The sequence below is a fragment of the Leopardus geoffroyi genome, chromosome B1, assembly GCF_018350155.1.
Source record: "Leopardus geoffroyi isolate Oge1 chromosome B1, O.geoffroyi_Oge1_pat1.0, whole genome shotgun sequence".
NCBI classification, from domain to species: Eukaryota; Metazoa; Chordata; class Mammalia; order Carnivora; family Felidae; genus Leopardus; species Leopardus geoffroyi.
In genome coordinates, this window is record NC_059327.1 from 42,700,733 (window position 1) to 42,716,485 (window position 15,753).

General features: G+C 37.2%; 1 protein-coding gene across 2 annotated transcripts in view; it reads right to left on the bottom strand.

Annotated features, from left to right (window-relative positions):
• Positions 1-15,753, bottom strand: part of ADAM2 (ADAM metallopeptidase domain 2) — a 141,993-nt gene that overhangs the window by 18,228 nt on the left and 108,012 nt on the right. For both annotated transcript variants that reach the window (XM_045459799.1, XM_045459793.1), the window contains exon 17: positions 2,741-2,924. In XM_045459799.1, coding sequence (XP_045315755.1) covers positions 2,741-2,924 — 184 coding nt within the window. The remainder of the gene's footprint in view (positions 1-2,740; positions 2,925-15,753) is intronic.

Sequence of the window (15,753 nt, forward strand, 5' to 3'; positions counted from 1 at the left end):
GAGTAGAGGGAAACTACCTCAATATAGTAAGCACTCTCTATTAAAAACACACAGCTACACTCCCAGGGAAGATGGCAGAGTAGGAGAATCCTAAGCTCACCTCGTCCCATGGATACAACTAGACAACACCCATATCAGTGTACAGAACCCCCCAAAAATAACCTGTAGACTGGCAGAACAGACTCTCCATAGCTAAATGTAGAAAAAAGACCACCTCAGAGAAAGTATGAAGGGATAGTCCAGAGCTCAACAGAATTACAGGACTGTCCACAGGAGGTAGAGATACCTCAGGCGTGGAGAAAACAGAGAAAGAACCCCTCACACCAGAATACTCAGGCACGAGGAACTCACATGAGAAAGACAAATCCTTATAACATCTGGCTTTGAAAACCAGAAGGACATAATTTCACAAGTTCTTACAATCAGTGAGGCTTAATGCCTGGAACTTTAAAAATCACTGGGCTTGGCTCTGGGAGAGCCAGGAAAGGTGATTGGAAACTTGAGCCCTTAAAGAGACAGCACAACAGCCCCGTGGAGATGGAGCACAGAAGCAGCAGTGTATATGGGGTATATGAGAGGGAGATTTGTTTACTAGTCTGAGCCGGAAGAGAGGGATCTTTGGGAGACTTTTCCAGGAACAAAGGAGCTGGAGGGCACGATTTCTCTTCTCTGCCCCACACACTAGACACACAGACACCTGTGTGAAACAGCACAGCATCAACATTCCATCTAGTTTGCTAGTAGGCCACCCTGCCCCTGCATTCTCCTGCAGACATAGCCTGTCCACCACAGCAGGCCCACACAAACCTTGCTAACCCTCCCCCTGAGTTCTTCTACAAATATTTGCCTCCAATATGCCTTTGGCCATGCTCATCCAAAGTAGTGCCACAAGCAGTGTGCAAGCTGCCCCAATAGTGGCCAGCACCACTCTAACATGACTCTTGCCCTGGGAAGAGTGCCAAATAATCACACGTACCAGTGCCACTGAAGCCTCAGCAGTGGACTAGGGACAGGCATCTGGTCTGACTATAGGCCCTGCCCACCAACCTTCTCAGGAGACAACACAAGGAAAGTGCCCTACAGTTTGGTGTTACCACATCTCTAGGAAACTCCTGATCTGATACAACGCAAGCCCAGAGTAGCCCCAGATGGCCCATATGATTTCACTCATATGTGGAATTTAAGAAACAAGAGAGATGAACATAAGGGAAAAGAAGCAAAAAGAGTACAAACAGGGTTGATGGAAGGGAAGAGGGTGAGGGGGAAGTAGGTGGGGGAATGAGCTAAATGGTGATGGGCATTTAGGAGGACACTTGTGATGATGAGCACCGCACATACAAGTGATGAATCACTAAATCCTACACTTGAAACCAATATGACACTATATGTTAACTATATGACACTATATGTTAACTATAGTTTTCAGTGTACGAGCCTTTTACTTCCTTTATTAAGTTAATTCCTAAGTATTTTATTCTTATTGATGTTATAAGTGGAGCTGATAACATAATTCCCTTTTCAGAATGTTTACCTTTACTATGTAGAGATTCCACTCACTGATTTTTATGTCCTGATTGTGTATCTTACAACTTTGCTGAATTTATTAGTTCTAATATAGTGTGTGTATCTCTGTATCTCTGTGTAATGTTTATGGCTTTCTACATATAAGATCATGTTATATGTTAACCAATATGACACTATATGTTAACTTGAATTTAGATAAGATATTGGAAGAAAAAATTTCAAGTATCACATATATATAAAATATAGTTAGTATACTAAGTATTTCACAATTGTTTGTATGGGTATATAAATAGTTGTTGGAAGGTCCATGAACATGGAAAGTAGTCACATCTCATATATATGCATTTGAATGATTTTGCTTTTATCTCATTTTTATTATTTTCATCACTAAAATGAGTGTACATTATTTTAACAGTTCTTTTCAAGTAATTCTATTAAAATATAGTTCATGGCATGAATTACATCTCTATGTACCATGAGACAATTTAATAAAATCTAGTGAGGGGCGCCTGGGTGGCTCAGTCGGTTGAGCGACCGACTTTGGCTCAGGTCATGATCTCGCGGTCTGGGAGTTCGAGCCCCGCGTCGGGCTCTGTGCTGACAGCTCGGAGCCTGGAGCCTGTTTTAGATTCTGTGTCTCCCTCTCTCTGACCCTCCCCCATTCATGCTCTTTCTCTCTGTCTCAAAAATATTTTTTTTTTTAATTTTTTTTCAACGTTTATTTATTTTTGGGACAGAGAGAGACAGAGCATGAACGGGGGAGGGGCAGAGAGAGAGGGAGACACAGAATCGGAAACAGGCTCCAGGCTCCGAGCCGTCATCCCAGAGCCCGACGCGGGGCTCGAACTCACGGACCGCGAGATCGTGACCTGGCTGAAGTCGGACGCTTAACCGACTGCGCCACCCAGGTGCCCCAACTCTGTCTCAAAAATAAATAAACGTTAAAAATTTTTTTTTTTAAATCTAGTGAAAGAACAGTACGATTCTCCGTTCAGTGAAGATACATTAATATCAATGAAAAAAGTACTAAATAGCCAATAAAATGTTTATAGAAAAATAATCTGCATGAATGTAGATTTAAAATGTTTTTTCTTATTTTTAAAGTTTTTATTTTTGAAATCAAATGCACACTTCAATTATGAGAAAAATATTAAACATGCATTTGAAAATAGAGTATAAAATATTAAGAATTTATTTGGGGAAAAAGACTACATACCTTATTATTACCACAAACAGTTCCTTCTTTTACCCACATCTTTTTGCTAATTATAAAATCATGTGGAAAATCCAATGCAACGCAGATGTGTCCATTTATGTTGGCATAAATAGCAGTGGCATTTGGAATATTAATTATTTCTTCTTTTTTATATTCACATATTAATTTTCCACACTGTAGATCCCTATAATTTACCCATAAATGAAATCATTAGCCTTCGATAAAAAGAAATATTAGAATATCATTTATAAATCAAAAAGATTTAGGTAAAGCATTGAAGTTTTGCAAAAAGATTCATGCAATTAATTGTAAAGCAACAAGAAAATATAAAAGCCTTACCTGCATTGTAAATAATAACTGAACATTTTAATAATTTTGAACCATTTCCAAGTTAGTCTGATCACTTTTTTTAAAGTAATTCTTTCACTCTTTTTTGATTCTTAAAGATAAGCAATTCCAAACTTATTCTATTTTTAAAAATTGGTAAAGTTCATCTAAATACCAGTCTCTTTGGATTTTCTTTTTAATTTTTCAAACATAATTCCTACTCTCAGGATGATGGGTCCCAACTGACAAAACATTGAATCCCACATCCAACAAGCATTATATACAATAAATATTAAAATAAAACTACTAAGATACATCATAAAGATAGTGCTGTAAACCACAAAAAAAGTGATAAAGGTAATCAGAATATTAAAAAGCATGAAAAGCAAAAGCGTAATAATACAATTTAAGACTGACTTTCCAACAGAAACAATGGAAACCAGAAGATTATTGAATGACAAATTCCAAAAAAGAAACAAACTATCTACCGTCTTCCTATTTTATGTGCAGAGAAAATACCTTTCAAAATGAAATACGGTATTTTCAGACAATAATTGAGAACATTTATCATCAGCAGTCTTGGACTAAAGAAAATGTACACCAAGTTCTTCACACTAAAGAGAATTGATCTTAGATGGAAGCTTGCAAAACTACAAAATACAGATAGCTTTATCAGATGAGGAAGTCCCTTTTTATTCTTAGTTATGTGAGAGTATTTATCATGGATCAGTGCTAGATTTTGTGATGTTAGACACAGAATAAAGAAAATTGTACAGATAAATGTACATGAGGGGGCTATGAGAAAGAGAAGATATAGTTAAATCATCTATTCCCCAAACAAGCATAAACTGGGCAAAGTTGTCAAAACAACCATTTCAGGGCTATAAAACTTACCAAAACAAACAAAAAAGTGAGAAGTATTTATGAAAAGCTGCCATAAAATCAAGAGTAGTGGGAACTGTGGTCTTCTTTACTGAATCTGCTCCTATGCCCTCTCAGATCAGTTGATGCTGTTATTTTACCAGAGTCAGAGCTGGCCATGAAAACTATTAAATTAAATGTCAGCAAAATGGTTCTAGATATGGTGAAGAGGACAAAAAACTTCACCCATTACCACTTTGAATAAAGTAGCAAATTTGATAGGGAAAGAATGTAAAACCAGCAGCACTATGAGTCTGAGATTGAAATCCCAGTTGGGGTTAGTGACAGATAAGATAAAAATCAAAGACACAATCCTGGAAGTAATAGCTCCATCAAGAGTAGTGATAAACTATCCTTATATCACATCCACAGAGAGGCTACATGCATGTGCTAGAGAGATCTGAGAATGATTGATAAGAAGTAACAGCAGTGGAAACTAAATTTACCTTGAATCTAAATGTGCTCCCTAATTACAAAGAAAAGCCTAAGGCCACATGACTCTAGTGGTAAATTCTATAAAATACATGAAAAATATTACTAATTCTACACAAACATTTACAGAAAGTGAGAAAAATAAAACATTTTCTAACTTATTTTATGGGCAAGTAGTATTCTGACATCAAAGCAAAGACACCACAATACGATAAATACGGACACAAAAATTCTTAACAGAATATTAGCAAACCAAATCTAGAATTACATAAAATGATTATACACCATGAATAAGTGGGATTTACCCAGGAATGTATCATTGGGTTAATACCTAAAAGCCAAGTCACAGAATAAAGGGGAAGGGAACACATAATTATTTCAAAAGGCACAGAATTAGCATTTACTAAAATCCAGCACTGATCCATGATAAACATATCTAGTCAAAGTGGGAATAGAAAGGAACTTCCTCAAACAGATAACAGCTGTATGAATAACCAACTAGTAACATCATGGTTAAAGTCCAAAGATTGAATGCTACCACTCTTTAATCAGGAACAAAACAAACACTTCTGCTTTCACCACTATTATGGCAATGGAGCACAGATTTCTCAGATACTATACCAAAACCATAATCTGTAAAAAAATAAATGAATAAATTGGGCTTCATCGAAATTAAAGCCTTCTGCTCTTTGAAAGATGCCATTAAGGAAAGAAAAGGGATAGATTTAGAGAAAATATTTACATTTCATACATCTGATAAAGATTATATTCTGAATATGTAAACTATTTTTTCAATTTAATAATAATAAACCACAATTTGAAAATAGGCTACAGATTTGCCAAGACAATTTACCAAAGAAGGTATGAAAAAGGCTAATAATCACATGAAAGATTGATCATTTCATTAATTAGTACATAAATTCAAAGTGAAACCAGAATGGTTTTACCTTTTAAGAATGACCAAAAGAAAACAGACAAACAAACAAACAAAACCCTACAAGCATATAAAAAGTTATTACAATACCAAATGTTGGTGAGGTTTTACACTGTTGATGGAAATGTAAAATGATCCACTCACTCCACAAAATACTTGGAAACCTTCTTACGATATTAAACATATATGGAGGAATAGTAAACTTGAATAGACTGATAACCTGCAAAGAAATGGAATCAGTAATCAAAACCCTCCCAAAAAAACAAAAGTTCAAGGCCAAATGGTTTCATAAGCAAATTCTAAAAAAAGTGTTTAAAGAAGACAATGTCTACTCTTCTCAAACTATTCCAGAAAATAGAAAAGGAAGGAAAACTTCCAAATTCATTCTATGCGGTCAGGATTACCCTGATATCAAAACCAGAATAAGACACCACTAAAACAGAAAATTATAGGCCAATATCCTTGGTCAAAATTGATGCAAAATTCTCAATAAAATACAAACAAACTGAATCCAACATTTTTTAAAAATCAACATTAACAAGTGGGATTTATTCCTGTGTTGCAGAGGTGGCTCAATATTTGCAAATTGACCAAAATGAAACACTACATTAATAAAAGAAAGGATAAGAAGCATCTGATCATTTCAATATATGCAGAAAAAGGATCTGTACAACATCCATTCATGATAAAAACCCTCAACAAAGTAAGGTTAGAGGGAAAATACCTCAACATAATCAAGGCCATTTGTGAAAAACCCAGTTAATATCTTCCCAATGGGGAAAACCTGAGAGCTTTTTTTCCTCTATGGAACAACACAGGGATGTCCACTCACACCATTGTTATTTAACATAGTACTGGAAGTCTTAGCCACAGCAATCAGACAACAAAAAGAAATAAAAGGCATCCAAACTGAAAAGGAAGAAGCCAAACTTTCACTATTTGCAGATGACACGATACTCTACATGAAAAACCCAAAAGACTCCATCCATCAAAACTCTGCATCCATCAAAACTTTGCTGATACACAAATTCAGTAAAGTAGCAGGATACAAAACCAATGTACAGAAATCTGTTGCATTTCTACATACCAATAATAAGCAGCAGAAAGGAAATTAAGGAATCAATCCTATTTACAATTGCACCAAAAACCATAAGATACCTAGGAATAAACCTAACCAAAGAGGGAAATAATCTATGGAATACTTATGAAAGAAATTGAAAAGGACACAAAGAAATGGAAAAAATAATATTTGTTAGAAGAACAAATATTATTAAAGTGTCTATACTACCCAAAGCAATCAACACATTTAATACAATCCCTAGAAAAGTATCAACATCATTTTTCACAGAGCTAGAACAAACAATCCTAAAATTTGTGTGGACCACAAAAGATGCTGAATAGCCAAGAAACCTCAAAAAAGAAAAGAAAAGCTGGAGGCATCCAATTCCAAACTTCAAGTTATATTACAAAGCTGTAGTGATCAAGACAGTATGGTACTGGCACAAAAATACACACATAGATCACTTAGATCAATACAGCTAAATAGAACACGCACACACACACACACACACATACACACACACAGAAGCAGGAAAGAATATCCCATGGGAAAAAAGACAGTCTCTTCACTTCAACAAATAGTGTTGGGTAAACTGAACAACAATATGCAAAAGAATGAAACTGGACCACATTCTACGCCATACATAAAAATAAATTCAAAATGGATGAAAGACCTAAATGTGAGACAAGAAACATCAAAATGCTAGAGAACACAGGCAGTAACCTCTTTGACATTGCCCATGAAGACTTCTTACTAGATATGTCTCCTGAGCCAAGGGAAACAAAAGCAAAAATAAACTATTGGGATTCATGTAGGTGGTTTTTTCTGCAACCTCAGTTCTCTGATGGGTCAAAGAAAAGTCATGGATTTCAGTTTGTTTAGTTGTTTAGTTTGTTGTTGTTATGACAAGAGAAATGACTTCCAAACTCTTTTTTTTTTCTTTTTTCGGGGGGCATCTGTTTTCATTAGAAAACTCCACTTGGTCAGCATTTCCCTGACCTGGAACAGAGACTGGGCAGCCCCCAAGTGTCCCTAGGCCTTCATGTTGTCTTCTAGCTTCTTCTGGGAGGGAAGCGCGGGGGTGGGGGTGAGGGCAGCATCAGGCAGTCTCCTAAGTGCCCCTCCCAGACCCCTCAGAGTTCTCCCTGCTGGCCCTGCCCAGCTCGGTGGTGGGAACCTGAGGGCTCACAAGGCTTGAAGCTTGTTGCCTAAAGCATTCCTGTTGGTATGGCTTCAGGATGGAAGTGAGGCATGGAGTAGGAACTCTCATGCAAAATTTCCCACAGTTTCACTAAGATAAAAAAGTTACTTAGATTAAAATGAATCAAATCATTTTAAGGATATATTTATGTGCAAATATCACCAAAATCCTGTGGAGTCCATTTTCCTTTGTGGGCATTCAGAATCAATTTTTACTGATGAGTCCATCCCCAAGTAACAAGTGACCTGATTTTTGTCTCCATGGATTTACCTTTTCTGGAAAATTTATATAGGGGAAATCATAAGGATTTTTGTCTAGTGTATTTTAATTATTATAATTTTGTAAGGTTCATCCATTTTGTATCATACATCAGTAGTTCATTATGTTTTACCAGAGAGAAAATGTCAGCAGAGATACGGAAATTGTCAGAATAAGCTATAAGAATGAAAAGAAGATAATCGCAAAATAAAAAAAAAGTAACAGAAATTAAGAATGACTCCCAAGGGCTCATCAATAAAACTCAGTGAAAACAGCAAAATACTCAGTGAAGTCAATGATAGGTCAATAGAAACTTCCTAAATGAAAACTCAATGATAAAAAATAACAGAAAAAAATCCAAGAACTATGGAACAATATCAAAAACTGTAACGTATTCATAATAAAATTGCAGAAGGAGAAGGAAAATGGAGGGAAAAATATTTAAGAAAATAACAGCCAAGATCTTTCCGAAACTACTGACATTAAATCACAAATGCAAGAAACTCAGAGAACACACACAAATATGTTGCATGCACCTAAAGAAACCAAAGTCAATGAGAAAATCTTGCAGGCAACTAGGTTGGGCACATACCTTACTTACAGAAGAACAAAGATAAGAAATACAACATCCCTTTACCATAAAAACAATGAAAGAAGAAGAGAGTGGAGGGAAGTTTTAAGGGTTGAAAGAAAAAAAAATCTAACTTGGAATTCTGTGTCCAGTGAATTATTCTTCAAAAGTAAGGAGAAATAGACTTTCTGAGACAAACAAAAAGTGATAGTGTTTTTTGCCCCCAGACCTGTTTTGCAAGAAACGTTTAAAAAAAAATTCTTCAGGCATAAGGAAAATGATATGGGTCAGAAAATTGGATCTACCTAAAGAAAAGAAGAGCATCAGAAAATAAATAAATTAAAAAAGCATACTTTAAAAGCCAGACATTGTCAGAGTAAATAACAAAAACATTACCCGAAGTTGGTTTAACATCTGAAAGTCGATTGATGTAATATACAATATCAATAGAATAATGGACAGAAAACACAGAATCATATCAATAGATGGATGAGAAGCATTTGAAAAAAGTTCAGCCACCACCCAAGATTTTCTGGATTTTGCAGGCAGGCGGTGGTGGGGGCAGGGGGCGGTGGGAAGGGAGGGTGTTTGTTTTGCAGAGAGAGAGAGAGAGAGTATGAATGGGGGAGAAGGGCAAAGGGGAAAGAGAGAAAATCTTAAGCAGGCTCCATGTTGAGCATGGAGCTGATGTACGGCTCGACCCCACAACCCTGAGATCATGACCTGAGTTGAAATCAAGAGTCAGATGCTCAACCAACTAAGGAACCCAGGTGCTAATCCACCATTCAAGATTTAAAACTCTCTAGAAAGTAAGAATACAGGAGAACTTTCCTAGTTTGGTAAAAGGCATCCCCCCCCCCCCTACAAAAAAAACCCGTACAGTTAATAATAAACTTAATGCTTAATTTTTCTAATAAATTTGGGAATAAGCAAAAGTCTCTTCTTTCTCCACTTATACTGCAACATTTTCAAGCAAAAGAAACAAATTAAAAAGCATCCTAATTAAAAAAGAATAAACAATTCAAAATAAAATGATCCTGGACATGGAAATGCTGAGAAACTCAGATACAAAAAAAATGAATTTAGGAAGGCCACACAATATAAAAGATCAATATAAAAATTTTGTTTGCATTTTCAATATTATTCTATATCAGCAATGAACAATGTGAACATGAAATTAAGAAAACTATTCTATTCACAAGTTTCAAAAGTAGAATGTTTTAGAATATATTTAACAAAATAAATGCAACATGAACACAAAAAACTAATAAATCTGGTTGAGAAAAATGAAAGAAAACAAATAAATTCAGAAATCCTATTTATTTATCAATTGAAAACTCAATATTATTAAGATGGCAATTCACCACACACACACACACACACACCCCACACACACTCATGTAAAACTGATGGAAATCTGGGGGGTAAGGTCTATTTACCAGTGTCAATTTCCTGGTTTTGATATTGTACTACAGATAAAATACATTTGATATAAATCATATAAAATGTTACCTCTTGGGGAAACCGACTAAAGGGCACATGGGACCTTTGTTTTCTCTCTATATATTTTTGCTACTTCTTGTGAATCCACAATTAGTTCAGAATAAAAAGATATAAAGATAAAACTCAATAGTAGGAAGACTAACCTATCCCAAATACAATGGAAAAAAAAATTAAATTCGCTATACAGGAAGAGATACACATTGACAAGAGGACTTGGGAAAATGTTCAAAAGTTAGATAAGTGTAAATGTAAATAAATGTAAATTAAAACATGTTACAACTAGAGTGGCTATAATAAAAAAGAATGGTAATACCAAGTAGTAACACATTGTGGAGAAACTAGAAGTCTTGAATTCTGTTAATGTAGATGTACATTTACACAGCCACTTTAGAAAACAATCAGCAATTTCTTAAAAAGGTTAATGTGAACTTATTATAGGACTCAGTAATGATACTATGTATGTATCTACCAAACATAAATAAAAAAATATTACACTATAAAGACCTGACCTTAAATGTTTATAGCAGTTTTATTCATAATAGCTAAAATATGTACCATATAACTGACCATCAATAAGGAATGAATAAACTAATCCTATTAATTAACATATATATAGTAATTTTCAGTGAAAATCAAAATTACTTAGCAATAAAAATAAAATCTAATAGAAGATTGATCTATTTGAATCTGAAAACTGTGTCAGAATATTAAGTATAACACAAAAAATGCATACTGTAACATTCCATTTATATGAAATTTTTTAATAGACTACATTTATCTATCATCATTGAGATGAGGTTGTATGGGGTATAGATTAAAGAAAACATTTTTCCATGATGGAAATATTAATTAAATTTTGCATTTAAAGTAATTCAATTATTATAATCCAAATACATTTAAAAATCAAATAAAACCAAGCAAAGTGAAGATTAAAAAAATAACCAAAAGGAATTTATATATACTCTATCTTTAGTATGCTATATTTACACATGGACTTCAAGCAAAATTTTACAAAGGTAAAACTGTAGTATTTCAAGTGTTTAACTTTATAAGGGTAAAACAGTAATGTTTTCAAGTGTTTAACATCAAATTTAAAATCTATAAAAAGTCACATGAGGTAGAAAGGGAAAGTATTATTAATCTCATTTCACATACATGTAACTACTGTTTAAAAGGGTAGTTTTGCACATGGATAATGCATTGTAGCAAAAAGCCTAGAACTACATACTTTTAGATATGAAACTAAAAATGAGAACAAAAACTCTTTTTAAACACATGTATCAGTTTATCTACACTCCCAAAAATTTACTAAGCATGAATATAATGCCTATTTACCTTTGAGTTATTTTAAAACTAAGATTTGGGGTGTCTGGGTGGCTGTAGCAAAGTGTCTTACTCTTGATTTTGACTCAGGTCATATCTCATGGTTCGTGAATTCGAGCCCCAGGATCGGCTCCATGGTAGCAGTGCAGAGCTTAGTTGGGATTTTCTCTCACGTGCTCTCTCTACCTTTCCCCTGCTCAGGCTCTCTCTCTCTTTCTCAAAATAAATAAACTTTAAAAAAAGATTTCAAAGAGCCATATGGCCTTTTCAATCGTGCAGAAAAAGGATTTGACAAAGTACAACAACATCCATTCATGATAAAATCCCTCAGTAAAGTAGCTTTAGAGGGAGTATACTTCAACATAATCAAAACCATATACATCTTCAATGGGGAAAACCTGAGAGCTTTTCCTCTATGGTCAGGGACAAGACAGAGATGCCAGCTTTCACCATTGTTATTTAACATAGTGTCAAGACACCTAGCCTCAGCAATCAGACAACAAAAAGAAATAAAAGGCATCCAAGTCAGCAAGGAAGAAGTCAAACTTCCACTGTTTGCAGATGACATGATACTCAGAAAACCCAAAAGACTCCACCAAAAAATTACAGGAAAATCAACGTACAGAAATCGGTTGCATTCCTATACAGCAGAAAGAGAAATCAAGGAATCAATCCAATTTACAATTGCACAAAAACCATAAGATCCCTAGTAATAAACCTAACCAAAGAGGTAAAAGATCTGTCCTCTGAAAACTATTGAATACTTATGAAATAAATTGAACATGATACAAAGAAATGGAAAACATTCCATGCTCCTGGGATTAGAAGAATAAATATTGTTAAAATGTATATACTATCCGGGGCGCCTGGGTGGCGCAGTCGGTTAAGCGTCCGACTTCAGCCAGGTCACGATCTCGCGGTCCGTGAGTTCCAGCCCCGCGTCGGGCTCTGGGCTGATGGCTCGGAGCCTGGAGCCTGTTTCCGATTCTGTGTCTCCCTCTCTCTCTGCCCCTCCCCCGTTCATGCTCTGTCTCTCTCTGTCCCAAAAATAAATAAACGTTGAAAAAAAAAAAAATTAAAATGTATATACTATCCAAAGTAATCTACATATTTAATGCAATCCCTAGCAAAGTGTCAACATCATTTTTCACAGACCTAGAAAAAACAATCCTAAAGTTTGTAGGGAACCACAAAGGACCCTGAGTAGCCACAGCAATCTTGAAAAAGAGAAGAAAATCTGGGAGCATCACAATTCCAGACTTTCAGTTACATTACAAAGCTGTAGGAAAAGGGGAGGGAAGATGGCGGCGTAGGAGGATGCTGGGCTCACCGCGCGTCCTGCTGATCAATTAGATTCCACCTACACCTGCCTAAATAACCCAGAAAACCTCCAGAGGAGTAGCAGAACGGAGTCGCCGGAGCCAAGCCCAGACGAGAGGCCCACGGAAGAGGGTAGGAAGGGCGGCGAGGCGGTGCATGCTCCACGGACTGGCGGGAGGGAGCCGGGGCGGAGGGGCGGCTCGCCGGCCAAGCAGAGCCCCGGAGTCTGGCTTGCAAAAGCGGAGGGGCCTGACGGACTGTGTTCCGACAACAAGCGTGACTTAGCGTCTGGGAGGTCATAAGTTAACAGCTCTGCTCGGAAAGCGGGAAGGCTGGAGGACAAAGGGAGGGAGAGCTGCTGAGCCCCCCGGACGACAGAGCTCAGCTTGGTGGGGAACAAAGGCGCTCGCCAGCGCCATCTCCCCCGCCCATCCCCCAGCCAAAATCCCAAAAGGAACCAATTCCTGCCAGGGAACTTGCTCGCTCCGCGCAAACACCCAACTCTGTGCTTCTGCGGAGCCAAACCTCCGGCAGTGGATCTGACTCCCTCCCGCTGCCACAGGGCCCCTCCTGAAGTGGATCACCTAAGGAGAAGCGAGCTAAGCCTGCCCCTCCTGCCCCTGTGCACCTTGCCTACCCACCCCAACTAATACGCCAGATCCCCAGCATCACAAGCCTGGCAGTGTGCAAGTAGCCCAGATGGGCCACGCCACCCCACAGTGAATCCCGCCCCTAGGAGAGAGGAAGAGAAGGCACACACCAGTTTGACTGTGGCCCCAGCGGTGGGCTGGGGGCAGACATCAGGTCGGACTGCGGCCCCGCCCACCAACTCCAGTTATACACCACAGCACAGGGGAAGTGCCCTGCAGGTCCTCACCACGCCAGGGACTATCCAAAATGACCAAGCGGAAGAATTCCCCTCAGAAGAATCTCCAGGAAATAACAACAGCTAATGAGCTGATCAAAAAGGATTTAAATAATATAACAGAAAGTGAATTTAGAATAATAGTCATAAAATTAATCGCCGGGCTTGAAAACAGTATACAGGACAGCAGAGAATCCCTTGCTACAGAGATCAAGGGACTAAGGAACAGTCATGAGGAGCTGAAAACCGCTTTAAATGAAATGCAAAACAAAATGGAAACCACCACAGCCCGGATTGAAGAGGCAGAGGAGAGAATAGGTGAACTAGAAGATAAAGTTATGGAAAAAGAGGAAGCTGAGAGAAAGAGAGATAAAAAAAATCCAGGAGTATGAGGGGAAAATTAGAGAACTAAGTGATACACTAAAAAGAAATAATATACGCATAATTGGTATCCCAGAGGAGGAAGAGAGAGGGAAAGGTGCTGAGGGGTACTTGAAGAAATAATAGCTGAGAACTTCCCTGAACTGGGGAAGGAAAAAGGCATTGAAATCCAAGAGGCACAGAGAACTCCCTTCAGACGTAACTTGAATCGATCTTCTGCACGACATATCATAGTGAAACTGGCAAAATACAAGGATAAAGAGAAAATTCTGAAAGCAGCAAGGGGTAAACGTGCCCTCACATATAAAGGGAGACCTATAAGACTCGTGACTGATCTCTCTTTTGAAACTTGGCAGGCCAGAAAGAATTGGCACGAGATTTTCAGTGTGCTAGACAGAAAACATATGCAGCCGAGAATCCTTTATCCAGCAAGTCTGTCATTTAGAATAGAAGGAGAGATAAAGGTCTTCCCAAACAAACAAAAACTGAAGGAATTTGTCACCACTAAACCAGCCCTACAAGAGATCCTAAGGGGGACCCTGTGAGACAAAATACCAGAGACATCACTACAAGCATAAAACATACAGACATCACAATGACTCTAAACCCATATCTTTCTATAATAACACTGAATGTAAATGGATTAAATGCGCCAACCAAAAGACATAGGGTATCAGAATGGATAAAAAAACAAGACCCATCTATTTGCTGTCTACAAGAGACTCATTTTAGACCTGAGGACACCTTTAGATTGAGAGTGAGGGGATGGAGAACTATTTATCATGCTACTGGAAGCCAAAAGAAAGCTGGAGTAGCCATACTTATATCAGACAAACTAGACTTTAAATTAAAGGCTGTAACAAGAGATGAAGAAGGACATTATATAATAGTTACAGGGTCTATCCATCAGGAAGAGCTAACAATTATAAATGTCTATGCGCCGAATACCGGAGCCCCCAAATATATAAAACAACTACTCCTAAACATAAGCAACCTTATTGATAAGAATGTGGTAATTGCAGGGGACTTTAACACCCCACTTACAGAAATGGATAGATCATCTAGACACACGATCAATAAAGAAACAAGGGCCCTGAATGAGACATTGGATCAGATGGACTTGACAGATATATTTAGAACTCTGCATCCCAAAGCAACAGAATATACTTTCTTCTCGAGTGCACATGGAACATTCTCCAAGATAGATCATATACTGGGTCACAAAACAGCCCTCCATAAGTTTACCAGAATTGAAATTATACCATGCATACTTTCAGACCACAATGCTATGAAGCTTGAAATCAACCACAGAAAAAAGTCTGGAAAACCTCCAAAAGCATGGAGGTTAAAGAACACCCTACTAAAGAATGAGTGGGTCAACCAGGCAATTAGAGAAGAAATTAAAAAATATATGGAAACAAACGAAAATGAAAATACAACAATCCAAACGCTTTGGGACGCAGCGAAGGCAGTCTTGAGAGGAAAATACATTGCAATCCAGGCCTATCTCCAGAAACAAGAAAAATCCCAAATACAAAATCTAACAGCACACCTAAAGGAAATAGAAGCAGAACAGCAAAGGCAGCCTAAACCCAGCAGAAGAAGAGAAATAATAAAGATCAGAGCAGAAATAAACAATATAGAGTCTAAAAAAACTGTAGAGCAGATCAACGAAACCAAGAGTTGGTTTTTTGAAAAAATAAACAAAATTGACAAACCTCTAGCCAGGCTTCTCAAAAAGAAAAGGGAGATGACCCAAATAGATAAAATCATGAATGAAAATGGAATTATTACAACCAATCCCTCAGAGATACAAACAATTATCAGGGAATACTATGAAAAATTATATGCCAACAAATTGGACAACCTGGAAGAAATGGACAAATTCCTGAACACCCACACCCTTCCTAAACTCAA